Genomic DNA, 26,252 nt, shown 5'->3' with positions numbered 1-26,252 from the left:
AATGTATATATATATATATTGTCTCCTTGTTGTATGAATTTTTTTCTGATTCAGAGGCACAATTTGAACATGACGAGTAAAAAGAGCGAAGGGTTGGTTTTCTGCCCTGAGAGGCAAAGGCAACAAAGCTGCGTGCCTGCCACGCGTTGTCGAGAAGGGAAATGAAGGGATTAGGACGAGCTCAGCTCAGCTCAGGAGCAACGCGGGACTGGACTTCAGATAACATGCGTCTCCTCCAGCAATAATTGCACGCGTTTTAGTGTTCTCCATAAATTCAACACACATGCGCGCCCGCCCATCCAGCCGGATTGCAGCGCATTTTCAGGGGCTTTCCAAGAATGTGAAATAGGAATTGTTTACACAAAGATGGACAAGAGTTGGAAGTAAAAGTGCAAGCAGGTGGCATCGCTGAATGAAGCCTCTGTGCTGCATTTGGAAACAGAAGGCTCGGAGGGGGTCTGAAGTTTCCCTCCCAGGGCGGAGTGCACAAGGTTCTTCTTGTTCTTGCTTGTATTCACGAGCTGTTAACATCTGGACTTGATTAGGTTTGCAAAAGTCTTGTAAAGACCTCATCAATGATGTCGCAACTAACCTTTCTAAATGGTTCTCAGCAGCCAGACAAAGTTGACAGGGCGAGTGGGTAAAAACCAAAAGCACCACAAACCGTACAGAATGACGTCTTTTGATTGATTTACTAGCATAACAAAAGCGAACAAAATGATTTTGGAAAGAGGCAAAAGGGTTGCAGCGGCAACAAGTTCAGAAGACCACCACTTTGTGGCGCTTGGGTTCGCTCTTGACCACGGGAACGTGGACGTCCTCATGGTCGGCGCTCATGTTGTTGGACAACCAGCTCAACGTCACGTTATGACCTGAAAGAAAGAAAGAAAAAGAAAAAACATCAATGCAAGCTGGAATGCCTAAACTGAGTTAATTGAAGAAGGAAAATAAAGCAAGCCACTCTCTTTCTTTTCTGGAACCGTGCATTTCCCCTACTTTGCCCCCTTTGTCTTTCAACAACGCCCTGTTTCTTTCCCCTCCTTATTTGGTTTTCCCCCCAGAAAGAAAAAAAGAAGAGCAGCGTCAGACTCACTGGAGGCTTGATGTTCGGGACAGTCCTTCTGGAAATGTTCCACAGATCCGCAGACTCGACAGCTCCCTCCTGGGAAGCAAACGAGAGCGTCAAAATGGAACGCACGCAGACAGTGGCCATATGCAGCCACTGTCAATCAATAATTCAAGGTCATTTGACCAAATCAAAAACCTTTTGCAGCTATCGCCTCCACCCCCCCCCCCCCCCCCACTCAAAAAAGGGTCAAAAAGAAGGCTAATGGAATACTGCGTCCCCATCTAGCGGCCGAAATCAGAATAACATGGACGATACGTCAACTCACGGACCTTGAGCGTAGAGGCCTTTGGGGTTGTCCTGGCAGGAGCGTGACAAATGTCCCGTCTGACCACAGATGAAGCACTTGGCGTACGGGTAGGCACCTGCAATTGCAAAAGTCCACTCGCTGTTATTAACAGAGGGAGGACAAGGAAACGTCCTTGTCCTCACCGACGGCGGGGTCCACTTTGGCCCGGCAGCGGTGGATTTCGTGCTCGGTGGAACCGCATCGGTAGCAGATGTCGCTACCCATCTCCCGGTCGCCCTCTGCCTCTGGACAGTCGGCCAGGCCGTGGCCGGGCTTCCTGCAGTTGAAGCACAGCTGCGGAGAAGACCCAAACAAACAACAATGACTTGTGAAAAGTGGGCCACGGTCAAAAAAAATAAAAAATGGCAAACAATGTCAGTTGATGCGAAAATACAGCAAGGGCTTTGTCTTGAGAGAGGGGGAAACAGCTCACCATTCTGTTCTTCTTGTCTGCCTGCCTCTTGAGCCTCCTGCTTTCTCTCCTCTGGTCCTTCTTCAAGGCCACCTCCACCTCTTGCCGCAGCTCCTGCTGCCCGTGCGTTGTCGCCGCCGTCGTTTGCCCGCCCTGCTGCAGAAAGGCCAGGAAGCCATTGACATCCTGGTCCGTGTATTCCTTCTTCTTCTTGTTGGCCTTCTTCACCGCCGAGCCGCCCGGTTGCATTCCTCGAGCGTGGCTCCTCTGAGGTTCTTCTCCTCTTGCTCCGGCCCGCAGCCGACTCCAGGGCGTGGCCTCGGCGGCCTTGTGCTTGTGGACGTTGTTGGCCCGCGCCCACCTCGTCATGATGACCTCGTCAGAGTGCAAGGGTCTGGGCAAAAGGCAAGAGATTTCATTCAATGGATGGCTGGCTGGCTGGGCCTGCCACAACCGATCTAACATAAGAGTACATCAATTGGGGAATTTAGAAAAAAAAACTCACTTAATTGCTATGTTTTGGGGCTTTGAATTGGAATTGACAAGATCCCCAAAACAGAAAAACGTAAATGTAACGTACTGGTAAACAGCGCCAGTACGTTAGTTAGCACATTAGCTCAAAACTTAGCACACGTGTTGTGGCGCATTCCTTAACGTGACGTGGGCCCGCAATCGACCAACTTGCTAAGACTAAACGACTATTAGTTCATATGTTGAAGACAACGTTTGATTGAGAAAACCAACACAAGACTACCTTGAGAAGTTGAAACGTCATCCATGTGTTGCTGTTTTCCCCGGAACCTGGATCAGTGTTTCGTTGCTTCTCTTAAAGACCAAATTGCACTCTGGCGCCACCCTCTGCTTCGGAGTACTTGATGCTAGGGATGGGCGATACCAATCATACTTACTTTTTTCTCTCTCTCTCTCTCTCTCTCTCTCTCTCTCTCTCTCTCTCTCTCTCTCTCTCTGTTGTTGGGAAAAAGTTTTGTCTTTTAGTATATTGTAAAAAGAGACATGGTACCAACAGAGATCCAGGGCTTAATCGTCATGAGCAGCAAAACTATCCATTTGTAAAGACACTGGATACTTACATTTAACATTGTAATACTTTCGTGTTGTTTATAGAAAGTGGAGTTACAAATAAAACAACGTATGGCGTTCGACCACAAATTGAAAAGGGGAAAACTTGATTTATAAATGACTGACTAAAGCGCAGTAATTATTGCTTCAAATAGCACATCAACCACAAATGCTTAGGATTTTTGGTTAGCACCTGATATTGGTGGCATTTAGGGCTCAAAAGTAGGACAAGCCCGGGGAAAAGAGAACGTCCGGTCTGTCGGTCGGTCGGTCGGTCGGTCGGTCGCCCTCGCTAACAGGAAATGTGAGTATGTCGATCCTCTTGGGCTTGTCAAGTCACATTGTGCAGGAGAAAAGGCTTTTATAAAATAAAACTTTATTTGTCCTCATCAAAAGTGACAAGAACATCAACAGCTATTGAAAAGGTCAATTGTAAAAAAAATATGAAAAGCTATTGCACTTGAGTCAGCTCCCAAACTTTGAAGGACCTGTGACCAAATTCTTTTGTAAACATTTTGCACATCAGACACGTGGGAATGCGCTCATCGGAATAAAAGTCTTCTCACAATAATCAGGTTTAGCTTTCAGCAAACGTCAAAACAGCCCACTTTGAACTTGCTCGGTGTGCTTTTAGAAAACCCGCACACATTCCAGCACACGCGTGATTTCCCATCCTGACCAGGGGAGGAACGGACGCTTGGGAGCTGGGGGACAGGAGAGAACGGATCGGATCAGAGCAGAGGGCGTCTTGGCGGTCTCGGGTGGTGCTTTTGCAAAAGAGCTTCCGAGAAGAAGGTGGCAAGTGGGCGGCGTCACATAGGACCATCTACCAATCAGGCGGATGCAGTCTACCTCTTCAGCGTGACACACACGTGTCGGGGCTGCCGGGCTCCACCGGCGCGGGATACGGGTCCACCTGATGGGGGGGGGGGGGGGGGGGGGACATACTCGTGTTAGTAACAAGCAAGCACGGCATGAATGGTCATGGACATGAGCGGTTGTGCAATCGGCACGCTGTGCAAAAAGTTGAGCATGCCATCAATGGTTTTGGGCGCACGCAGGAAGCGCGTCCGTCCGTCTGTCTGTTCGTCCGTCCGTCCGTCCGTGTTCACCTCGGCGTAGAGCGGAGGCGGGAGGTATCGGAACTCCGTGATGTACGTAAGCAGCGCGGCGCTGGCGTGTTGCTCCTGCTCCTGCTCGTGGACGGCGTGGAGGAAGTGACGGCGGTGTGACTCTGGGATGGCCAGCTGGCCGTAGCTGGGGGGAGCTAAAAAACGCTCCAATCATTTGAGATGAAAACACGCGATCCCATTTCTTTTCCATCACATATGGCTTGGGCGACTTACTCTCAGGGTGCTCTGCCGCGCCCATCCAGCTGGAGGCGCTACCGTGACTGCTGATGCTGGACGTGCGGGAGGCAGCGGTGTGTAACGGGATGGTCCCGATCACCAACGGTAACGAGAGGGACAAGTTGAGAGCGCCCGGAATGTCCACGTACACCTAAAGGAAAGGAGGTCTGACTGAAATGTTTTATGGCTGTGACTTTGGTTGTACACTTGTTTTTGCCCAATCCTTTTTTTGCTAAGGAGGAGCCGCAGCTGGAGGAGCAGGAGGCGGGGCCAACTATGGCTTTTTTGTCTCAAATTGCAAAGGGCGGGCGGGTCAACCAACAAACAAAATGTCGGGTGCTCACCACGAGGGCGTACTCCACCCGTATGATGGGGCAGTCCAGGATGGACGGCGACACAGGCGGGATCTTGAGCATCCTTCCCTCCCAGCTTTGACTCTTGCCCTGCGCCAGGGCTTCCCCTTGCAGGTGGGACACCAGCTGCTGAATCTCTTTGCCTTTGCCTTTGGCGAAGAAGGTCTGCGTCTGGTACAGCGCCGCTTTGGGCACCACCACTCGGGTGGAGCAGTTCTCCACCTCAGCAAAGATCTGGATGGAGTCGCCTGGGAAGAGAGGGAGGCAAGAGAGGCTGTCGGGAGACCAAGCGGCGGATGGGAAGACGCCACGGAGGCTGAAGACAGCAAGGACGTGACGATGGAAGGGGAGGACGGGCCGTGAGGCAGGGCAGGGCGGGGCAGGGCCGGCCGGCCGGGAGGGAGTCCAGCACTACCTGGCGTGTAGCCCTTGCGAGCCACTTTGACGCTGAGTGAGATGGGACCTGACGCACAGAACCAGCAGCACAAAGTCTTCTCCTTGCTGCCAGCCTGAGGAGCCTGGACACACAACCCAGACGCACTTGAACGGCCACTCCCCAGGCCCCGGGGGGGAGGGGGGGGGGGCCTACCAGCAGCAGGGGCGTGTTGATGTCAATGTGCTCAAAGACCACAAACTCCTTCTTGACCTTGACTGGTAGCATCCACGGTCGCTGTAGCTCCGCCTTCACCCAGTACCTGACGCTGCCGTGTTTGCCCTCAAACGACGTCGCCAGCGCCCTGCGTGAGCGAGCGCAACGTCAGCAATCAAGCAAGCAAGGCAAACTGGGCTATAAGACGGCGTTATTTTGAGAGCGGCTTGTGAGCCAGCGCAGGGGGACTAGATATGCGTCAAGTCAATTTACGGCAGTGCTTCTCAATTATTTTCTGTTACGCCCCCCCCCCTAGCAAGAAGAAAACTATTCGCGCCCCCCCCCCTCCCCACCGTGACTATCCTCACTTGTCTTGTAAGTGGTAAAATGTTGCACTGTCGCAAACGTCACAGAAGTAACAATGAGAGCGCCACTGCCCCCTGCTGTGAAGATGCGCAATTACACTTTATTCTAGTACCCTTGGGGGGCGCGCCCCACTATTTGAGAAGCACTGATTTACGGCAATGGTCGAAAAGCAATGGAATAGTTCTTTTTCGTGTTTTTGGAATTTACTGTTCCCCATCATTTGATGGAGACAAGGTATTTACTTCTGTTTGGGATTGTTTGTGGTTCTGAAGCGGGCGGTCTCTGACATTCATTGTGCAAGAGTCCATTACTCGAGGCGGCGGCGTGACTCACATCTGCGGCAGGTGGAAGCTGAAGGCAAACTCGTGCACGCCGCCGCCGCGCAGCACGGTGACGCCGCCTCGGTTTGCCGCGTCGTCATCTGCGAGCAGGAAAGCCAAAGGTAACTGGCGTTTTGGCCGGACGGGACTTTGACGTACGCCGACCGGCCCTCCCTCCCTCCCTCCCTCCCTCCCTCCCTCCCTCCCTCCCTCCAGCCGTCCTCTTAGGGCCCGTTTACGCCAGACAAATGGCAAGCTGCTATTTGAGCCTTTGCTTTGGACAGAAATGTGAAAGCAAGCGTCCGGGGCGGCTCCCGACGGCTGCAATCCGTGCATGTGCACGCCCGACCGCATTCGCCCTTGGAGCCGCTTGGACGAGCCGCATTAGGACAGCGAAGGCGCAATCTAGACTTGACAGCTTAACGAGTTTAACAATTTGAGAGCGCGTCGGTTGGAAATGGCTTTGCCGGCCGGGCTGGCAACTTGGCTCAAAGGCCAACTTGGTCATTTTGAAAGCCTTTGATGCCTGAACCAGGCTGCCTGCTTTGAAACCATGACGGCTTGTCAAATCCAATTTGCCTTGACTCTTTGTCTGGGCCCGAGTCAACTTGAAGCCCTCAATGTGACTTGTGACAAGTGTAAACCTGAATGGAAAGCAATTGCAGCCACCATGCAGTTTCCATGTGCTTCCTGTAGCGTGCACGCGCCGAGATAAAGTGCAAGAAGTCTTGAGCGAGCGGCCCAGTCTGCAGCAGTCCAGTTTGAACCAGCCCGAACAGCCTCTCTCTCGCCGACCGACCGCCCGCCCGCCCGCCCGCCATTGGAGCCTGGCTGGCGAAGCTCGCTCCTGATTGGTGCTGAGTGGTCCCAGGCCCCGCCCACCTCCCCGACGGCACGTAGAGTGCAAGGGGGAGACCCTCGCGTCAAGTCTTAAATCGCCGACAAGGACGTCCGCTGATGATGTGAAACAAGTGAAAAAGAAAAAAGGAACGAATAGGCCACTTCAATATACGCAGTTCAAGTTTCTAACTCAATGCACGGAACGTGCTGCTGATTGGTAATGTTTCAAGGGTGGACGTTCTTCTCCGAAGCTCAACAAGCACACATTCCTTTCGGTGGAGGAAGCCACCATTTCGCTTAGCCAGCCCCCAAACCGAATTCAAGCGATCGACAATCGTTATATTCCCCATTTAAAAGCCTCAACTTGGCATTTTAGGCAGCGCGCACAAACGCCCTCCCGCTCGCCGTAGCGTCATTGATCAGGTTTGAACCGCTTGGAGCAGACAAAAAGCAGTTGCCCGTTCCTGCTCCTGCTCCTGCTCCTGCTCCTGCTCCTGCTCCTGCTCCTGCTCCTGCTTCTGCTTCTGCTTCTGCTCCTGCTCCTGTTCCTGCTGTTGTCATCACTTGCTGTGTTTGATTAACGTTTGCGCGCTCAAACAGTTGTCGTGCACGTGCTTCGGTTGCCAACATTTTGATGAGGCGGTCACGTGAGGCGCTTGTTGCTTTTGCGTTTGTTTGCTGCTGCCAAGCGCGGTGACGATGATGACGATAACGATCATGATGATGCGCGCGCGCGCGGACAACGATAATGATGATGCGCCGCGCCGCGCCTCACCTCGCTCCTCGCCGATGAGGGTGTCCCGGTGGTGCAGGTACTCCACCTCCTCGTTGTAGTTCTGCGTGTAGGCCGTGTTGGCTGCGGTGTTGCGGGATTCGGTCCAGCGGACCTTGGCCACGCCGCGCGCTGTCACGTCTAGCCTGCGGACGCGCACGTCCCCGGTCACCTCCACCACTACGCGGCCGGACACCAGCTCCCCCCCGGAGAACACCGGCCGGTTGCTCTCGTTCAGAGTGTCAAAGCACACGGCCACCGCCCGAACTTTGCCAAGAACCATGACGACAAGCCAAAGTCCCCCGTGGAAGAGCGTCGGCGTCCGGGCATCCAAGAGCCGAGCCGAGCTGAGCCAAGCCGAGTGGCCCCCTCGCCTCCCGGTGACCCGCACGGAGCTCGCCTCCCGGTGACCCGCACGGAGCTCGGCCGCCGTCCGTCACTGCTGGCTCATCGGGTCCCGCTCGGTTCGCGCGAGTGCCGCCGTGTGCAGCGTGCGCGCTGGCAGGCACGCTCGTCTTAAAGGACTCCGTGTGCAAAATCCTCGCGCACGCGCACGGCCTAGGAGAACGTCTGCGACGCTTGGGCGATCAGCCGTCATCAGAGAACAGCTGCGCTGTGACGTCACTCGACACACGTAACTGGTCATTCGCGTGCAAAAAACCCGGAAGTGAAGCTTCACCTGCGCGCGCGCTCAAACGATTTGGCTGGTCAAAATATTAGGGACAGCAAAAATGAGCACTAGTCTTAGCTTTAAACGTTTGTTTGTCTCTCTGTCTATATATATATGTATGTATGTCTATGTATATAGGTATTGCTATTTATTTACATAAACATGCATACGTGTACCCGATGCATCCTATTTTTTTAACGATGTGCGCGTCCCCACATGCACTTCATCCAAAAAAATAAAATATCCATCCATTTTCGTATATAAATACAGCTTAACATCAACATAGCTTTGTTGTTTTTGTTTTCACACGGGTTTTAGTTTGGTCAGTTTCACTCCTTGGCGTTCTGACGCCGTTTGTTGCGTCCTGCTGCCATCTGCTGGACATTTCTTGCGTCTGCAGGTGTGGCTGGCGCACTGGATGGTGGAGTCTTTGGGCTCCTGCGGGGCTTCTTCCAGATTTCTTCTCATCGATAGGCTACACTATGTGGTGCGGGGCACGTGTTTATTTTTGCTTTGCTGACGTCATTTGCGAGGCGTCATCGTATGGATTGAATGTTCATCTGTCACTGGGGCCAGAAAAGGGCCTGGAGGGAAGGACCTACTGGCGGCTTACAAAAGGGCGTGTATTTCATTTGGCATGTTCCCAATCGGGATTTGGCTTGAGGCACACGTGATTTGTCCAAATGCTTAGCTTGCCAATGGCCATAACAATCCATAAATCAGAGAAAACGAGGCGTTAACATTTAGCGTGAGCCAAACAAAAGAGGCACATGGTCATGTTTTGTTGACACTGTTGTGTTCCGCTAGGATGTTTTGCAGGCGGGTCCGTACGTTGAGGTCTAGCCTTAGGAATAGTCCTTGAGTAGCTGTCCTGCGATGACCAGCCTCTGGATCTCGCTGGTGCCCTCATAGATCTCGGTAATACGAGCGTCGCGATAGTGGCGCTCGGCGGGCATGTCCGTCACGTAGCCCATCCCGCCCAGGACCTGGATGGCCTAAAGGCCCACGACACAAGAAAGGTAAAAGCGGTCGGCTGGAAACAATTGGGCCTGACACAACGGGCAACAAGCGAAAAGCATTGAAAACATTTTTGGAAAAAGAGAGGCAGGTGGCATCGGTCCGCCGAGCACTACGTTGAGCCGCCTCACCTGATGGGAGCAGAAGGTGGCGCCCTCGGAGGCGGCCAATTTGGCCATGGCGGCTTCCTGCGGGCGCACGCACGCACGCACGCCGATGGTGAGAAGCCTCGTCGCAACTTGCTGCCAACCCTAACCGACGCCTACCTTGGTGAAAGGTCGCCCGGCGTCGCGCAGCAGGGCCGCTTTCCACGTCAGCAGGCGAGCGCTCTCAATGGCCAGCGCCATGTCGGCCAGCTTGAACTAGGCGCCAAACAAAGGGCGCTGAGCCGCAATCCGCTCGGAACCGGGCAAAGGCATGTCGCCGGCGCACTTGCTCACCTGTATAGCCTGCAGCCTCCCGATGGGGGCGCCAAAGGCGACGCGCTTGTGCGCGTAATCGGCGGCGCAGTCCAGCGAGGCCTGAGCGATGCCCAGCGCCTGAGCGGCGATGCCGATGCGCCCGCTGTCCAGAGTTTGCTGCAAAGGCAGGTCAGGTAAGGTAAGCCAGCGGGCTCGGGGGGCACAGACGCATCGAGCTCAGTCCGGGTGGCGTGTTTCCGGTGCTACGGCAGTTAGCCGACAACTAAACCCAAATGGGGTCCGGCCCCGGGTTTTCTCGCTCCTCCGTCGTCAGCCGGCAGAAGTGCTCCGGAAGCCGACGTGAACGTTTGTATCGGGCAGAAGCCCGAAGGCGCTCGCGTACTTGATGGATGGCTTCCTGCGCGCGCAAACTGTGGACTCCAAAGAGTTTGATGTCGGGCGATCCGGTTACCATGGCTATCTTGAATCCGGCGCCGCGGGGGCCCAGCATGTTGGCCGGCGGGATCCTGCAGTCCTCCAGAATGATGTTGGCGGTGGACGACGCCTTGATGCCCAGCTTGTCCTCCTTTTTGCCCAGCGACAGGCCCGGGTGGGGCATGGGCACCAAGAAGGCACTAATGCCCTACGCAAACAGGGCAGGGCGTCAGCCATGCCATGCCCGCATGGCCCACCAACATCCCAAACTCTTGCCTTGTGCTTCAGCTTTCTGTCGGTGGTGGCAAAGACGATGGCGGCGGCGGCGTCCCAGCTGTTGGTGATCCACGCTTTGGTGCCGTTCAGAACCCAATGGTCGCCGTCTTGATGCGCCAGCGTGGATGCGGCGCCCGCGTCGCTGCCGTTGCCTGAGGGACGGCCGGCCGGTGGCAGGAAATCAAGATGTGGGCTGGCCGGCTGGCCGGCCGGCCGGCCGGCCGGCCGGCCGGCCGGCCGGCCAGCCGGCCAGCCCACATCTTGATTTCCTGCCACCGGCAGGCCGGCGGCTCGCTTACCTGGCTCGCTGAGGGCGAAGCAGCCCACCCGACGGCCATCGGTGAAAGGAGTGATCCACTTCTGCTTCTGCTCCTCAGAACCAAACTTCAGGATCGGGCCCAAGTAGAGAGACTGACACACGGGCGGGGCACCATGACACGCACAAGTCAGGACGGGGGGAGACAAAGCGAGTCCCGCGGCAACTCGTGACAGACCCACGACAAGAGCGCCGCAGGCTCGGCTGGCCGGCCGGCTAAGGCGGGAAGCCTCTCACGTTGTTGACGGAGACGACCACGCCGGTGCTGGCGCAGCCGCGGCTGATTTCCTCCGTGGCCACGCTGTACGCCAGATAGTCCATGCCGGCGCCGCCCAGCTCCTCGGGGACCTCCATGGCCATCACGCCCATGGCGCCCAGCTCCAGAATCTGAGCGAGCGGAACACACCGGGCAGTTTCCACAAGGTCAGCTCGGCCGGACGGACGGAGCCGCATACCTGCCGCGCCGGGTACGTCTGCTCTTTGTCCAGCCGGGCGGCGATGGGCATCAGCTCCCGCTCGGCAAAGTCGCGGCACGTCCGCCGCAGCATGTCGTGGGTTTCCGGAAGCTCCGCCAGCTGAGATAGGCCGCGCCATCCGCGCAGGCCCACGGCTACAAGGAAGGCCATATCATTTACAAGACTTCTGTTGGGACACCAATGCCTTCCTTCCCACACACAGACATAGTGACGACGACAACAAGGTTGCTTGGCATCATTTCAAGGCCTTAGGCACTTTCCCTAGAACTTTCCACTCTCATTTGCTCATGCAACTGAAATGGTGTCCATTAGCTTCACGCTAACTCGATGAAAGGGTCAAGAAAGGTCACACGTACATATTCACGCCACGTCGATTGGTTGAAATATGTGGCTGCACCAAAGGAGTCGGTGCTTTAAACAAGGGACGGACAGTGGCAAAGAAGGTTGTCCTTTGCCACCACTTTGTTGTTGTGGTTGTTTTTAATCGCTGCAATGACCTAACTTGAGTCTCGAGCGAGCGAAGGGACATCGGAGACTTAGCACCCCGGCCCCGAGTTTTCCATCCGGAATGGTGAGCGGCGTCGAAGTAGTGAAATGGCTCACCTTGGGTCGCTCTGCAGAGAAGGGCCGCCGCCATGTTTGCTCGGACGCCGTGCTGCGTTCACGAACGGTCGGGATCGAGATGCACGCTTTACGGACGCTCGGGATCGAGATGCACGCTTTACGAAACGCAACTCCTCAGCCAATGCGCCCAATGTACAAGGTGATTTGCTCAGGGAAGGCTTACTTTGGTTGACGTGAATAAGCTTCTTTTCTACTTGAAGTATTTTCACTGGGTCAAAGTTGACCAAACCTTGTGAACGTAAAGGCAGCAGCTCGTCCGTCCGTCCGTCCCCGGCCGGGAGACAGACGCCAGCTCGGGGGGCCCGCCGCCGCCGCCGCCACCGCCGCCGCCACCGTTGGTCACCCAAATAAAGCGGACAACTTTGCATGCTTCAAATTGAAATAAAAATAAAGTTTGAAATCCATTAGAATCGGAATAAGGAATGCTTAACGATTTCTTTGATGTGGCGCTTGAATTTCTTTCTTTCTTTCTTTCTTTCTTTCTTTCTTTCTTTCTTTCTTTCTTTCTTTCTTTCTTTCTTTCTTTCTTTCTTTCTTTCTTTCTTTCTTTCTTTCTTTCTTTCTTTCTTCGTTCGTCTCACTTTTACTTTTGTCTGGCTCCATTTGGTTCGGTTCGACTAAGTTCCTTCATGGAGCGGCCGGCAGGCGGCGCCAGAGCGCAGAAGCCGCAGCCGATGACGTCACTCCATCAGTCTAGGCTGGTGATGCTGAGCACGCTCACCGGAAGCCATGTTGTGATGATGTTGGGAGGACTTGTTGACCACGACAAGCACAGGAAGATGATGATGATGATGATGATGAAGAAAATGATGGTCACAAAATGGCGCCAATAAGGATTTGCTCGTGTGGTTTCCGACCTGCGCGCGCGAATTCGTTCGAGTGACACAACAAAAGGACGTCGACGATAGACAACAGAGGTATGCAGGTGGCGCGCCCGCGCCCGCGCGCGCATCGACCGCGAATACGCGCACACAACTCCGCGCAGCCAAAAAGTCGCCCAGCTATGCTGGAGCTCCGGGGGCGGGGGGTCTTCCAGCGCCGCCAGCCATGCCCAGGGAGGGTTCCAGGTGGTCGGCTACACATTTTTACCGGTTCTTGGAGCTTCCAACGGACCTCCAGCTGGAGCCCCGGGGGGCTTCCAGCGCCACCAGCCGCGCACGCGCGCGCGCTTGGCTGAGTCTGAGTATGTCTGACGTGAGGCCGTGTGCGTGTGCTCAGACGGGATGGCGTTCATGTGCGGCTTCTCGCGCTCGCGCAGCAGCTCGCCCGCTCGTCAGGACTCCCGCGAGCGCGTCTCCGTGTCGGAGCTGGAGCGACTTTTGAGCAGCGGCAAGACGGCCTGCAACCACGCCGATCAAGTCTGGCCCGGACTCTACATCGGCGACCAGTCAGTTGGCACACACACACGCACACACACACGCTCGCATTGTCCGATGCTTCGACCACAACTTATTTGATCAATCTGAGCTCAAGGTGGGTTCTTTTGAGGCCGTCTGACAGGGTGATGTCAGAATTAAGCTCAGAATTTGCATTTGGAACAATGATTGAATTACGCTGACAATTTGATTGGTGGAAAAGAATTTGCGCAAATCAAGTTTCATTTGTTGTCGAATGGCTGAAACACATTGCAATGGATAGTGAGTGAGCCATGGCAATGTGCTGCTGCAAACATTTCTAATGGTTTCAGTCATTCCCAACTTTTTTGAAGCAGCCTTTGTTTGCTCCCCCTCCAAATGATCATGTGCCTGCCTGCCTGCTCAGAAACGTGGCGTCGGACCGTGGCGAGCTGGCGCGCTTGGGCATCACTCACATCGTCAACTGCGCGCAGAGCCGATGGCGCAACGGTGGCGGCGGCGCCTACGCCGGCATGAAGGTGACGTACCTCGGCATCGAGGCGCACGACTCGCCCGCCTTCGACATGAGCAAAAACTTTTACCCCGCCGCCGACTTCATACACAAAGCGCTCTCTGGAGGAGGTGAGTGTGCACACATGAGTTAGGGTTGGCGCTGGGCTACGTTTGTGGCCAAACATGTGCAGGGAGGGAGGGAGGGAGCTTCTGTCTCTTTGTCACAAGTGACACTTGCTGGGGCACACAGGGCAGGTTCTGGTCCACTGCGCGGTAGGCCTGAGCCGCTCGGCCACGCTGGTCCTGGCCTACCTGATGATCCGGCAGAACTTAACCCTGGTCGAGGCCATCAAGACCGTGAAGGACCACCGCGGGGTCACGCCCAACCGAGGCTTCCTGCGCCAACTCAGCGGCCTGGACGGCATCCTGTGCGAGAGTCGCCGCACCGCCGCCTCCACGGCAGCGGCGGCGACCAGCTCGTGCTAACGGCTAACGTCAGACAATGTGCGGAAAAGCTGCCGACGTCACCGTCGGAACAAAACTGCCTCCACCATGACGGGCTGCCGAGGACCCGCTCAGAAAACGGACCAAGACGGAGCGTTTGGTCAAATGCTCGTTATCATGACCGCCTCCGTCCAGCATTTGTTAGCAAACGTGTTTTCGTTTTTTTCCCACGCTGAAAAAGCAAACAATGTTCTTGTATTCTTCATCAGAGGCCTTTTTCTTCCTCTGTCTGATTTGTTGATTTGCCTTCGAAGCACCGACGCCTCCCTGGCTTTGTGAACGAGCCGGCCGGCGGGTCGCTCCACTGCCACCGCAACAAAGTCAAATCATCAAAATCAAAACATTTGCCATACGACCCACACCGCACTAAAGAATTCATTAAAAAAAAAAAACTCTGTTGTCGCTGTCGTGCCTCTCTTGTCTCCTTCACAAATTAGGGTTCCGAACTTTGGTTAGGGTTTGAAAGTTGCCTTTTAAACTCAGGACTGGGATTCCCATTGTGCTTCTGTGCTTCGGGCTACAAGCTCTGTGTCAAGATTCCAAGTTGGCTTTCAACGAGGGTTCGGGTTTCACAATCGGTTTTCACGCTAGCCAGAGGGTGTGAAAGTTGGGTCCTGCTTCTTTTCCAGGGCCTCCCTGCTGCGCCGCGCCGCGCCCCGTTCACTCCACAATTGTCGGTGACCGTAGTAACCTCTCGTCAATGGGAAAGAGCTTCTTACCAAGTTCTGGGGAAAATATTCATGTTTAATGGTGGCGGGGAAAAGATGAAAACATAGTGAAGTGAGAAAAATAATGTCGTGGATGTGTGGAGTATGTAGAAATTGGAACGGTGTCAAAATAGGGAGTGGAGTAAAAAAAAGAAAAAAAAAAGTTTTTGGAGGTTGAAAAATGACCAGTGAGTGGTGCAGCTTTTTTAGTACTTTCAGCCCATGTACGTATGGTGAGATTTTTCTTTTTTCTTTTTAATGCCCATGTACCTATATCGTGAGGTGAGGCTTCAAGAAATTTCTTGGAAGGACGAGAGTGAGCTTTAGGGGGCGCTCTGGAGCTACTTGAGCTGGCCGCAGTCTGCGATGGCAACCTTGGCTTTCGGGGTCCCGTTTTTGGTGCCTTGACTTTCCATGGCCTTCAGCACGTCGGTGCCTTCCAGAAGCTTCCCGAACACCACGTGCTTGCCGTCCAGCCTTGGCGTCCAAGAAAACAAGCACGTCAGATTTGTTTTGCTTGTTTCAGACGTGGCCCTTAAGTGGCACCTTCCTTAGCAATCCATTTCTGAACCAATTTGCTCAATAAATCAATCCTATAAATTGTGCCGGTGGCGTCGGCCACTAACCAGGTAGTTTTCTCCGTGCAGAGGAAGAACTGCGAGCCGTTGGTGTCGGCGCCGGCGTTGGCCATGGAAAGCGTCCCAAAGCCGGCATGCTTCAGATTGAAGTTCTCGTCAGGAAAGGACTTGCCGTAGATGGACTTCCCTCCGGTCCCGTTGTGGTTGGTGAAGTCGCCGCCCTGCGTGCGTGGCGGGCGCCAAAACGTTTGGCTTAGGGGCTGCAAAACGACGTCATGGACTGTGGAGTGCGTACCTGGCACATGAATTGGGGAATGATGCGGTGGAAGATGGAATTCTTGAAGCCAAAACCTTTCTCACCGGTGCATAGTGCCCTGAAGTTCTCTGCCATTGAAAAACAAACAAAATGAGAAGGTCCATCATCAACACGGCAGCCATTTTATGTCTTCGTTCTTCTGACAGCCCAAACATAGAAACATCCATTCCTCATGCTCTGGGGATTGGTGGCAGACGCGAGGGGGGGGGGGGGGGGGGTGGGGGAAGGCGGCACTGCGAGGCCGCCGACGTGGTAACCAAATTGTGACAGCAGATCTATTCATTGATGTTACATTTTGGGAGTTTGTTTCGCTTTCTAGACAGTCAGTCAGTCAGTCAGTCATGCGGAAGCAGACGTTGACCTACCTGCAGTTTTTGGAACTACGTCTGCAAAAAGCTGCAATAAGAAAAACAAACATTGACATTGTCATCATTAATATTATTCTTTGTACGAGAAGGAGCGATACGTTTTTGTTGTTGTCGGTACTTGTTGCTTGACACTCGCACGAAACCCATCAAAGACGTACGGACATCATTTCAATCATTTACCTCCATTGTGATTTTGCCCGCGCTGACGTCAGCAATGGTGATGTCAAAGAAAACCACAGGATTTGGCATCTTTTCATTGGCTTTCGGAACCCCGAAGGATTATTCAATTGGACCGAAAATATCAATGTGACGACGACGATAGACGCAAAGCGACATTTCTTTTATCCTACTCTGATATGACGTCATATTCAGAAAGCCAATCGCAGCCGGGTCCTGGGCGACAACCAATCAATCGCGAGAAAAGGTGGGCAGTGGGATGGGTGTTCCATTTTTAATTTCTGGACAATCTTTGCGGGCGGTGTCTGTATTTATTATTGTCGCTAAATGTTATTTCGAACTCGTCACGTGAAAAACACAAACCGAGCGTTCTTTAGTCGTGTCTTTTTTGTAGATGAAAGTGTTGCATTCCATGTTTCTGTTAAAAGCAGAATTGACCAAAAGAGATTTTTCTTTTGTTTTGGCGCTGACATTTGCGGTCTTAAGTATCTTCAAAGTGCAGGCAACAAACATACTGAAATGCTGCTGAAATTATACAATGGGTTTAATCTTCTTTTTCAACCTCCAGCAAGAACAAAACAACTGCGGGTACAATCAACGACGACAATGATTACAAAATAAATAGAAAGCAATGGCAATTAAAATGTGTGTTACAAAATATGTGCAATAGTTTACATCTTAAAAACGTGGTTTCTACTAAATTTGCAATTCAATTGTCACTTTTTCGCCTCCAAATAAAGTCAACAATTTCGTCGTGTTTTTTTTGAACTCTCAAAGTGTCTGTTAGAAAGAAGACTGTGTAGAGGCGGTGTCAAAAAGGACAAATAATGATCAGGGAGAAGTCGAAGAAGTACTGCGACGAAAGGACGAGACGGGAATATTCAGACGAGCGTCAAGGCGACGCTGCCGAACCGGAATAACGGAATGTGGGCGTTGTCGCATTGATTCAACACGTTCACCTCAAATATGCAAAAGCGTTTGAGCATTTATTCCTTAGGCCTTACTAACGTCCACCCTCAGCACACTAGCTCGTTGGGCGAATACGGGCGGGCGGTGGTTTTTAAGGAGTCCACGCAACTGCAAATGACCGCTGCTAGCTCCTCCGGGGCGCGGCTCCTCTTTTCCCACGTTGGACAGAGGAGCCGCTGAGTCGAGAGCAGGAACGAGCAAAATGGCGAGGCGCGCCGAGGCCGTAGTTGTTCGACTCGTGTGCTGAACTGCTTTACTAGCGAGGACAAAATGACAGCAATTGGGAGACGGTCGAGCCTGCCTCCCGAAGATTTGAGGGAGAAATTAAGGAGGAGACGAAAATGACGGAAGGCGACGAAAAAAAAAAAAAAAGACAACAGAGAAAGGAGATGAAGAAGGCGGCCAAAGGCGCTGCTCAGTTGTTCTCAAAGAGCGACAGAAGGTCATCGCTGCTGTTGCTGGGCAGGTCGGGCGGACCCAGGTAGGACAGGAGCTCGTCCGGGTTGGTCAGCTCGGGCAGAAGCTACCCCAAAAAACACAGCAAAGAAAAGTCAGGCAACGGCAATTGCGGAAAATCGCTCTCCTGAGCAGAAAGCTCACGTACATCTAGCGAGTGATCGGCGGCCGCCTCTGCGCCGCCCCCTCCCGGGGGGCCGCCGAGGCCGAAGGAGCCCTCGGCGTGCAGCCGCGAGTTGTGGGAAGCGCCGCCGCTCCTCTCCTCGCCGAGGTTGGGGGTGGCGGCCTGCTGCGGCAGCAAGGCATTATGGGCCTAGCCGTGCGGAAACAAACACCATGAGGGAAGAATAGGCCAGGCGACAGTTGGCCACCAGCTGCCTTTGACAAACGGGAGCAACGCTTGCTTAGTGGCTCTCAGCGTCACCAGCAGGCACAGACAGTCCGTCCGTCCGTCCGTCCGTCAGTCAGCTGTTCAACTTGAAAAACGACGCATTTGCAAGCCAACGTCTTCTTCAAAATTTGAACTCAGCAACTGACTGAGCATCAAGATCAAAACTCAGTTTGCAGTCGGCGATGACTGAAGCAAAAGAAGGAAGCGCTGGCCAAAGCACCTAAAGCGCAGTTATTACTTTTCTCCACTCGGGGGCACCAAACTACAAAACCCATGCGACCGTCCGCCGTCGAATGCTGCCGAAGCGACGGCTGCTGCAGAATCGCCCACGTTTTGTCTGGCTCACCTGCTCGGCCTGGTAGGGGAGCGGAGGTCCCGACGGAGGGTACTCGCTCGCGGTCGGCGTGCCGGGAGTGTTGGGGAATTCCGGGAAAGCCGATAGGCTGGCAAAGCCTCGGCTCCCTGGGAGGGAGGGAATAAACAAGCACGTCAGAGGACGAGGAAACGGGTCCTGGCTCGGTCGGTCGGCTCAGACAACTTTCTTCTTTGGGTTAATCATTCATTTGTGCTCTCACGTCCGCAGCACGTTCATCGCCACGGTTGGCACAAGACAAAATAAAGTACAAATCTAGAGCATAGGTGTCAAACTCGAGGCCCGAGAGTGAGATGTGTCCCGCAAAGGCAAATTGGACTTCATGTATCAATACAAAATTAAAAATGGAGTTATCGCTAGCAATTTTTATTTCCATTCGCTCTTTCAAATATTTGAACAGTTTGCTGACGATTCATGAGTTTGTTGCGTAGCCTTTAATGTATACAATACAAGGCTAATTGAGTCATTGTGACAAGCAGAGCTCTCTCTCTCTCTCACCGGGTCTGCTGTAGTCGGGACTAGCCCTGCCGGCCCCGGCCGGCGCCGCGTAGGGCGAGGAGGCGGGTCCCAGCGCGGCGATCATCTCCATCACGTTGGGCAGCAGCATGTGACTGGGGCTGACGGTGCGGCAGCGTTTGAGCGCCGGCCCGTCGGGCTCCTCCTTCACGTGCAAGTCGGGCTTGATCGGCACCGGCCGCCAGCCGCACAGCGGGTCGATGGTGATCTCCTCGTAGTCAGAACTGGCGGACCCGGGTGGCAAATGAGTGGGCGGCAAAGCGGCGGCGGCAAAGCGGCGGCGGCACTTCCCGCCCGAGAGGGGCGCGGACTTACTTCTGGATGTAGACCAGGATCCCCAGCATGTACTGGTCCACCTCCAGACCCTCCAGCAAAGCCGTCTTACTGCAAAGCACAGCGGCATTTTCAGCCCAGAAACGCCGGACGGACTTAGCCAGTGTTGATAAAGCACCTACTTGCAGACAGGACATCGCCACGTTCCTCGCTCACAGTTGAGCTGCAGGTACGACTCCAAGTCGAAACACTACAGAGAAGAGAAAAAGCGCATCTCTTGCTCTCATTGGGCGCAAGATCCTCCAGGTGGGTTCACGCGAGCCACGTGACCGAACCTGTATGTGCCGGCAGTCGTGCCCTCGCGCCGGCAGCTGGATGCGCCGGAAGGTGATTGGACACTTGAGCGAGACTTTGATGGCCGTTTGCTCCACGCCGTCCTCTCCGTTGAGCCCGGGGGTCCCGGGGATGGTGCCGCTGCTGAAGTTCCTCTTGACTGAAACACACGGTGACACATCATCCGTCACTTGGACAGCTGTTTCAAGACACTTACTCTGCCACTCCCAGCCTGTAGGTGGCACTAATGCACCTTTTAAAGGATTTGGAGGGGAAAAGGATTGTCAAGTTCAAAAGGGCTTTTTTGGGGAAACTTGCCAACATAGCCAATATTTTGTTTTTCCAAATGAGGGGCAAACGTCGGCCACGGAAATGAACGTGAAGCGCATTTAACGTTAACGCATTAACTCGGCGTGCTCGCAATCGAGCGTGCGTCTCACTCTTGGTGATGCAGTGCTCGGCGGGCAGCAACCTCTTCTTCATGAGCCCTTGCAGCACCGACCTGACGGAGGGCCGATGGACCAGCTGCAGCACGAACAGATGGGACTGCGGGAGCAAACGCGCCGTCACACGGAAAGGCAACGCCAAGGGAGGCGAGGCGCGGCGCGGCACGGCGCGGCGCGCCCGCCCAAACGGTTATTCAAAACTCACGCAGCAGCAGGCGGTGACGGTGATCTGGACGGTGTTGCGGCCGGGCTGGCACACTTGCTTGAGGTACAGGGCCTTGTGGGAGGTCTTGTTGTCGCCGCGCTCGATGGACAAGGGCGTGGCGTTGACGCTCACCTGCACCGAGGCGGGCCAGTTGGTGTTCATCTGCCGGTCCTCGTGGTGGTAGCACTTGAACTGCAGCTCCAGGTCCGGCCTGCACAGGGCCGTCACGCCGCAGGCTCAAGTTGAAGCCAACGTTTTCTTTCAAAGGCCGGACGGACGAGGGAGGGAGCGGCCTTCCCGAGCCAATGCGGCGCCTGACCTCATCATGAGCGTTTTGTAGACGGAGTCTCGAAGCTGGAAGGCGTGGTTACTGACAGCCAAGTTGTGCTCCAGTCTGAAAGGCTCCAGCACCACGCCGTCGCGCACGGGGAAAGTTAGCCGCAGGTCGTCGCTGGGATTACCTTGATGGGGAAGAGACGGACGGACGGCTTAGGGCGAGGCTCCGAAACAAAGTTGCGCAGCGCTGCCTCACCCGTGGCAATCTGCGGGCCACCCATGCTGCTTTTCCCGTCGGGGGGCACGTAGGGGGGTTTGACGTCGCGGCCCGGGGACAGGTAGGGCGGCACCGAGGCGCCGGGAGTCACGGGAGGTGTGGGGTTGCCGCCCATGGGCGAGCCGGGGTACGCCTGCATCCCTCCGCCCCGGCCGGGCTGGCGAGGCCACACAGGAGTGTAAGCCGTGCATCAGGACCCAGCCGTGATGACGCAACGCAGCGCAGCGCTTGGGCTGGCCACTTCAAACCAATCATTGGCCATTTCTTTCTTTCTTTTTTCTTTCTTTCTTTCTTTCTCTCGCTCGCCACTTACCCCGCTGGCTGCCGCCTGAGTGAAGGCGTTGTATCCTCCTGGGCCGGCAGGGGGCAGACTCGCCTGCCCATTAAACACTTCTGACTGAAGAGCACAGCCAAAAACAAAAGACTTAGTTTAGGGCCTTCCATCTGCTGGAAAAAAGCCATCATTACCTTGTAGTACTGGGGCGGGTTGCCAAGCGAGCCCGAGGCGTACTGGCCCACGGGGGGCATGCGGCCGGCCGGGTACGAGGGCGAGCAGCGTTGCGGCGCTGTGGGTGGGTAGTGCAGAGGTTGCTGCAGAGGCTGCTGAGGATACGCCGACATGGACGACATCCCGCCGCCGCCGCCAAACTGCCCGGTCACAAGTCAGAGGCAGGGTTAGGGCTGCAAATAAGTCTTGCGCTCGCTCGGCAACTGAGCTCAGGGTCGAAAAATGAAGCGGAGGCCTGGCTTCCGGTACGGTCGCTTCTCACCTCAGAGTGGAAAGTTCGTTTGAGTCCCTGGGCTCCACCGGGATACCCCGCCCCTCCCGATCCGCCGCCGTGCATCTTTTGCACGTGTCCGGGGTGGGGAGGGTACAAGCCCCCGCCAGGGGGTGGCGCCGCTGCCACAGGCCTGCTCGAGACCATACCGCCCTGGTTCATGACCGGGGCTCCGCGAGAGCCCCCGTGAGGGCCCCCGTGAGGGCCCCCGTGAGACATGAACTGGGGACTGTACGAGGAGGCTCCGCCCATCTGCCGGGAAACACAAACTGAGTCAGGAAGCCAGGTGACGCTGCCCTCTGCTGGCCGTGGCCAGCTTTTCCTATGGGGATTACGGGCCCGGCGCAAAGTTGCAAATGAAAGAAAGTAGCAGGCAAGGGCTTAGGGTTTCCACTTGGACCTGTTAAGCTTTCCAATTAGGGATTGAACTCAAGACTTGAAATAAAGGCACCCGTTAGGGTCCCGAGTTTAGGATGGGCTCATTTAAACAAGGCATTTGAGGACCTGCGCGTAGCTGATGTCCTGGTTCTGCTTCTCCTGGATGGCCGCCACCGTGGCTGTGGCGGTGGCGGTAGCTGTGGCGGCGGCCACGGCGGCGGCGGCCGCCGTGCTGAAGTCCGAGGGCGGGCGCACACCGCTGTTACCGGGATAACTGCACAGAAAGGACCGCTCGCTGGGTCATATTTCGACGTGACCCAGAGAGAGAGAGAGAGAGAGACACCATCCGACATGAGCCAAAAGAGCCCCCAGCCCCACTGGTTCACCTGCCGCCGTAGGCCGCTGCGGGGTTGTACGCCGGGCCGGGGCGTCCGTACATGAGCGGCTGGCCGTAGCCTTTGGATATGGCGTCGCCGTACCCCTGCTGGCTCATGAACTGCGGTCCCATGGCGCCGGGCATAGCGGGCCCGCCGCCCCCGCCGGGCATCATGTGACCGCCCGTCCCGTCGCCAGGACCCATAGGTGGCGCTCCTATCACCTGCGCCTCGGTAAAAACAAATCAGACGGGTCATTGCTTTCCAATGCTAGCTTTCAGCCGTGGCATCTCCGCACTTAGCCAAAATGCAAAGTGCTGCTTTTCTTTTCCTTGGCTACTTGACAAAGCGGCCTCACGTGTTACCTGGCTGTGCGTGGGATTGGTCACACCCCACACTGTGGTTACTACAGAGAGAGATCCCGGCTGCTGATTGGCTGCTGGTTGCCAGGAGACTGGCTCATGGAGGAAGGCGCCGTCACCGCTGCGAGGGAAGGGAAAGGAGGGAAAAGAAGAAGAAGAAAAAAAAAAAAAAGGGCCATGAAGGCAGCGGCGGCCCTTAGCGCCCGCTTCCACCACCTCCTCCTCACAGGCTCAGAGCGCGTAAGTGCCATTACAAATGAAGTCATTCGTAAACTGCAGCCGGTCGTGATGCAATTGTAGCCAACGCTCAGACGCGCTCGCTCTTGGGACGCAGCACACGGCGAGCGCCGTGCCCGAGTCAATCGGCATTGGTTGAGCTCTGCCGTTGCCAAGTGCCAAGCTACGTCCGCCAATGGGAAGTTAACGCTTCCAACCCGTGAGGCTCGGAGTATCAAATACAGCCAACGTGCCGCCGCCGGATGCGCTACAAATTGGAGTCAACTTTTCAAATGCTTAATTTGTTGTTATTGTTTTCATTAGCCAATGACGGTTTGCTAGCAGGATTCCAATTTTGGAGCAGTTTCTCCCAAAAGATCAGTCCAGAACACGACTGGAACTTACTAAACGTGTACGCCGTGTTCCTGAGCGAAATGAGGCTCGTTTGCGCGTGGCTGGGAATTACCTTTGAGGAGTGGGATGCGGGGCTCGTTTCATGGAGTTGAGGGGTTTCATTGGAGGAGCATGGGGGTGACTGGGAAGCCCCCCTGAAAAACAAAGAGGAAGAAGCTGAGGCGGACACTTTGGCGTCGTCAGGACGACGGCTTTGACGACGCCTCGCCCTCGGACCTGACGAGCGCCCGCTCAAACACGGCGACTCCAAACTCTTGAATACCGGGCTCGCTATCCCAGACTGTGTATCATATGATTGCGATCCCATTTGATCAAGCCGATAAAAACACCTTACGGACAGGTGGAGTGGAATCTACGTCTGCCGTGACACGTCCAACAGAACGACGATGGCGGGATCACGTTGATGGCCAAAGATGACGCCTTGGAAGTCGGAGGGCTGCCAGTGAAACTGAGCGAGGGCTCTCAGCCAATCGGAAGACGACCCTAGATACGCAATTAAGCTCCCGATTTCCAGTCGACGCAAATGAGTCTACCATGCCTTAGACGAGGTAGACTGAATAACGGCAAAGTTCTATCCGAACCAGCAGGTGGCGGTGTGCTTTCTAAAGAAGTACAACACACAAGCGAGTGACTGGGTAGGCATGATGGTCGTTAAAATGAAAAAGTCAAGCTTTCACCTTTGACATTAGCACTGCGAGTGCGTGAGCGTGCACCTGGAACCGACGCACAAGTCCATACCTCACCCGCACGTGCACAACGTCACGCGTGGAAGTCGCTACAGGTGCCGCATGGTCGGTCACACGCAACCACAAAGAATCCCACAAATACAACCCGAACAAATCACGCAGGCCCGCCCGCACACAAACAAAAACAACAAGAACCTGCTGCACGCGCCAACGCGCTGTGAGTGCACGCGCACGACCCGGCCGGACATGGGTCCGTCAGACAATAGCACGTTTGTGCACGCGCACGCTGTGGAACCGATGACCCGTGCCTCCGCGTGCGTGTGATGGACACGATCACCGTCGAAGTGTACAACGTGCACACGCACAGCTCCTGGCTTTCGCGCCCGCCCGCCACGGGCTCACGGCGGAACAAAGCGGCGTGCACGCGGCGGGATCGGCACGAGACGCGTTCGGTAACGCCTACCTGGCTGCTGTGTGCGTTCGTGCGTGCTCTCGACCCCGCTACTGCGCGTGCAATTGTGCTCCTATATGCGCCATACGAAGTGTACGCACAAAGCTACCGTGCCCGCGTCGTGTCAATCCCACGCAGCTCACCTGTCTGAGCGCGCGCGTCCACGTCGCGAAAGCCAGACGCCTCGGCGAGCTAGCTAGTTTAGCCTAGCTTAGCTTAGCTTAGCTCGGCATAGCAGGCTAGCTAGCTCGTGCGGTGTCGCAGTCGGCTAACGCTGTCGTCAAGTCTCCCCTCTCGACGCTCATTTTGTGCCCAAGGAAGAGCCAGGCGGCGCAGCGCAAAAGTGTTTGGAAGGGCGACTTAACACTTCCGGTCGTCGTCACGTTTAAATTACGCTAACTCGGCGGGCCAATTACAGCTAGCTTGTCGAGGACACGGAGCTCACTTAAGCAAAAACAGACCATTGCACAATGACAAGCTATAATGAATTCGTGACGTCACCGTCACTCGCCCGCCCCTCCGACTGGTGTGCGTGACGTCACCAGGAAATGGTCAGGTATTCGCCGTGCGTCTTTACCTCCGCCATCTTGGGAAAGTACTGACCGTTTGAGCGAGAGAATCAAAAAATACGGCCTCCAAAAGTTTGCAAACATTCATAGCACTATTATAATGTGTGCGTGTTCCGATGTATGGTTCTAGTTCAGTGTGTATGTAAAAGTGTGTCGCATGCATGGGTTTTGTAGACGCGTGTGGCTGCGTCATGTAGTATGTGTGCAAGTACCTGTTCTACAGGACTTTGTGTGTGTCTGGTTGTGGAGGTGTGTTTATAAGCGTGCCACATTTGCTCATCGTTCGACATCAGTCTTATTGAAGTGGGTGTCTTTTCGTAGAAATTGGTGTCGTGTTTGTGCCCTACTTACAAGTGTGTGTGTATGTGCGTGTGTGTATAATAAAGTAGTAAATAAAAGAGTGTCTTGCTGCATGTGTCCGTGCGTGTTTTAGTTCTCGGCCATTCCAAGTGTCGTGTGTGTGTGTGTGCGCATGGATGCTTCTTTGCGTGTTGTAGTCTGTCCAAGTGTGCACGTGCGTGTGAGGGAGAACAATGTCGCAACCCATTGGTGTGTTTTTTCCCCTTCTCTTTCTTCAGAGCCGGGTTGCCGTGGAAACAGGTGCAGAGATTTCCCATTTCTTCATTTTCCTCTGCACACTATCATATCAGCCCCTCCCCCAACGACCTGCCGCATAGTGGCGACCTACTGCAGTCATTACACAATGTCGCCTATCACGCAAGAGCAGAGAGAAAAGAGGGGAGGCAGGCCGGGAGTCAAGGGGGGTGGACAGCTCATTGGGGCTGAACCTCCACCACTCGGAAGGTGGAGCATTTGGGCATGATTTTTGACATTTGTCATTTTTGAGCGCGCGCACGCGGAAACGGCATCTGCGCACACGCCCGAAGCAGCTGGTTGCCATGGTGAGCGGCGCACACGCATGCTTCCTAGCTTGCGTATGCATTCCAATGGGGAGGCTTTGGCAAGCGCTGGAACATTCCAGGGAAATGGCTGCTGTTCATGACCTAGAACAACGCATAACATGACTGATTTGGGGGGAGGGGAGCCATAGATTTGGAGGAAGAAAGGTTAGATAGAAGGGGGGCCGCCGGCCGGGGAAGGCAATTAGGACGCAAGCGGGTAGGAAAGGAGATAAAGAAGGAGGAAGGGAGTGAACGAACGCATGATCAATGACATCGAAGGACCTCTAAGGCCAAATTCATTTGGTCCTCTAATGGGCGTGGCCTTGTGAGTTACGAGGCGAGCTTCGGTTACGAGCTCAGCAGCGTTCAAATTGGTCGTCGCAACAATAACGAGGCGA

The 26,252-nt window shown here is 54.8% G+C and overlaps 6 protein-coding genes across 12 annotated transcripts; 1 reads left to right on the top strand and 5 right to left on the bottom strand.

Annotated features, from left to right (window-relative positions):
* Positions 1 to 677: 677 nt before the first annotated feature.
* zcchc9 (zinc finger, CCHC domain containing 9) lies at positions 678 to 2,734 on the bottom strand. The gene is made up of 6 exons (XM_061292647.1): positions 2,582 to 2,734; positions 1,849 to 2,221; positions 1,559 to 1,709; positions 1,399 to 1,491; positions 1,094 to 1,162; positions 678 to 872 (listed from the first exon to the last, which is right to left on the bottom strand). The coding sequence occupies exons 2-6, from the start codon at positions 2,194 to 2,196 to the stop codon at positions 760 to 762; spliced, it is 774 nt and encodes a 257-aa protein (XP_061148631.1). The 5' UTR covers positions 2,197 to 2,221; positions 2,582 to 2,734; the 3' UTR covers positions 678 to 759.
* A 532-nt stretch (positions 2,735 to 3,266) lies between these two features.
* LOC133163070 (arrestin domain-containing protein 3-like) lies at positions 3,267 to 8,117 on the bottom strand. 2 transcript variants are annotated; one of them, XM_061292637.1, is made up of 8 exons: positions 7,500 to 8,117; positions 5,898 to 5,985; positions 5,199 to 5,346; positions 5,025 to 5,127; positions 4,601 to 4,857; positions 4,254 to 4,407; positions 3,944 to 4,174; positions 3,267 to 3,823 (listed from the first exon to the last, which is right to left on the bottom strand). In XM_061292637.1, the coding sequence occupies exons 1-8, from the start codon at positions 7,777 to 7,779 to the stop codon at positions 3,756 to 3,758; spliced, it is 1,329 nt and encodes a 442-aa protein (XP_061148621.1). In that variant the 5' UTR covers positions 7,780 to 8,117; the 3' UTR covers positions 3,267 to 3,755. The 2 variants fall into 2 exon arrangements, with proteins under 2 accessions (XP_061148621.1, XP_061148622.1); XM_061292638.1 differs by having other exon boundaries at positions 4,020 to 4,174; positions 7,500 to 8,113.
* Positions 8,118 to 8,299: 182 nt separating this feature from the next.
* acads (acyl-CoA dehydrogenase short chain) lies at positions 8,300 to 11,883 on the bottom strand. The gene is made up of 10 exons (XM_061292639.1): positions 11,691 to 11,883; positions 11,067 to 11,221; positions 10,849 to 10,998; positions 10,595 to 10,706; positions 10,296 to 10,447; positions 10,057 to 10,227; positions 9,624 to 9,761; positions 9,450 to 9,545; positions 9,315 to 9,371; positions 8,300 to 9,161 (listed from the first exon to the last, which is right to left on the bottom strand). The coding sequence occupies exons 1-10, from the start codon at positions 11,722 to 11,724 to the stop codon at positions 9,012 to 9,014; spliced, it is 1,215 nt and encodes a 404-aa protein (XP_061148623.1). The 5' UTR covers positions 11,725 to 11,883; the 3' UTR covers positions 8,300 to 9,011.
* Positions 11,884 to 12,337: 454 nt separating this feature from the next.
* On the top strand, positions 12,338 to 14,448 carry LOC133163080 (dual specificity protein phosphatase 26). The gene is made up of 4 exons (XM_061292649.1): positions 12,338 to 12,628; positions 12,930 to 13,098; positions 13,473 to 13,687; positions 13,809 to 14,448. Exons 2-4 carry the CDS (start codon positions 12,935 to 12,937, stop codon positions 14,042 to 14,044), a joined length of 615 nt encoding a protein of 204 aa, XP_061148633.1. The 5' UTR covers positions 12,338 to 12,628; positions 12,930 to 12,934; the 3' UTR covers positions 14,045 to 14,448.
* Positions 14,449 to 14,785: 337 nt separating this feature from the next.
* On the bottom strand, positions 14,786 to 16,396 carry ppiab (peptidylprolyl isomerase Ab (cyclophilin A)). The gene is made up of 5 exons (XM_061292653.1): positions 16,212 to 16,396; positions 16,029 to 16,059; positions 15,643 to 15,731; positions 15,396 to 15,568; positions 14,786 to 15,246 (listed from the first exon to the last, which is right to left on the bottom strand). Exons 1-5 carry the CDS (start codon positions 16,278 to 16,280, stop codon positions 15,111 to 15,113), a joined length of 498 nt encoding a protein of 165 aa, XP_061148637.1. The 5' UTR covers positions 16,281 to 16,396; the 3' UTR covers positions 14,786 to 15,110.
* A 338-nt stretch (positions 16,397 to 16,734) lies between these two features.
* On the bottom strand, positions 16,735 to 25,122 carry zmiz2 (zinc finger, MIZ-type containing 2). 6 transcript variants are annotated; one of them, XM_061292624.1, is made up of 19 exons: positions 24,527 to 25,122; positions 23,299 to 23,380; positions 22,620 to 22,737; positions 22,267 to 22,484; positions 22,007 to 22,154; positions 21,494 to 21,754; positions 21,192 to 21,371; positions 21,037 to 21,120; positions 20,703 to 20,880; positions 20,490 to 20,631; positions 20,171 to 20,381; positions 19,960 to 20,065; positions 19,522 to 19,679; positions 19,369 to 19,436; positions 19,229 to 19,297; positions 18,896 to 19,137; positions 18,371 to 18,486; positions 17,782 to 17,946; positions 16,735 to 17,700 (listed from the first exon to the last, which is right to left on the bottom strand). In XM_061292624.1, the coding sequence occupies exons 2-19, from the start codon at positions 23,346 to 23,348 to the stop codon at positions 17,593 to 17,595; spliced, it is 2,622 nt and encodes an 873-aa protein (XP_061148608.1). In that variant the 5' UTR covers positions 23,349 to 23,380; positions 24,527 to 25,122; the 3' UTR covers positions 16,735 to 17,592. The 6 variants fall into 6 exon arrangements, with proteins under 6 accessions (XP_061148608.1, XP_061148610.1, XP_061148609.1 ...); XM_061292626.1 differs by lacking the exon at positions 24,527 to 25,122 and adding an exon at positions 24,396 to 24,419; XM_061292625.1 differs by lacking the exon at positions 24,527 to 25,122 and adding an exon at positions 24,128 to 24,389.
* Between the last annotated feature and the right edge of the window lie 1,130 nt (positions 25,123 to 26,252).

This window comes from Syngnathus typhle, linkage group LG12 (assembly GCF_033458585.1).
Source record: "Syngnathus typhle isolate RoL2023-S1 ecotype Sweden linkage group LG12, RoL_Styp_1.0, whole genome shotgun sequence".
Lineage (NCBI taxonomy): Eukaryota > Metazoa > Chordata > Actinopteri > Syngnathiformes > Syngnathidae > Syngnathus > Syngnathus typhle.
Note: the sequence above shows the minus strand (reverse complement) of the source record. Positions and strands in the feature narration are given on the sequence as shown.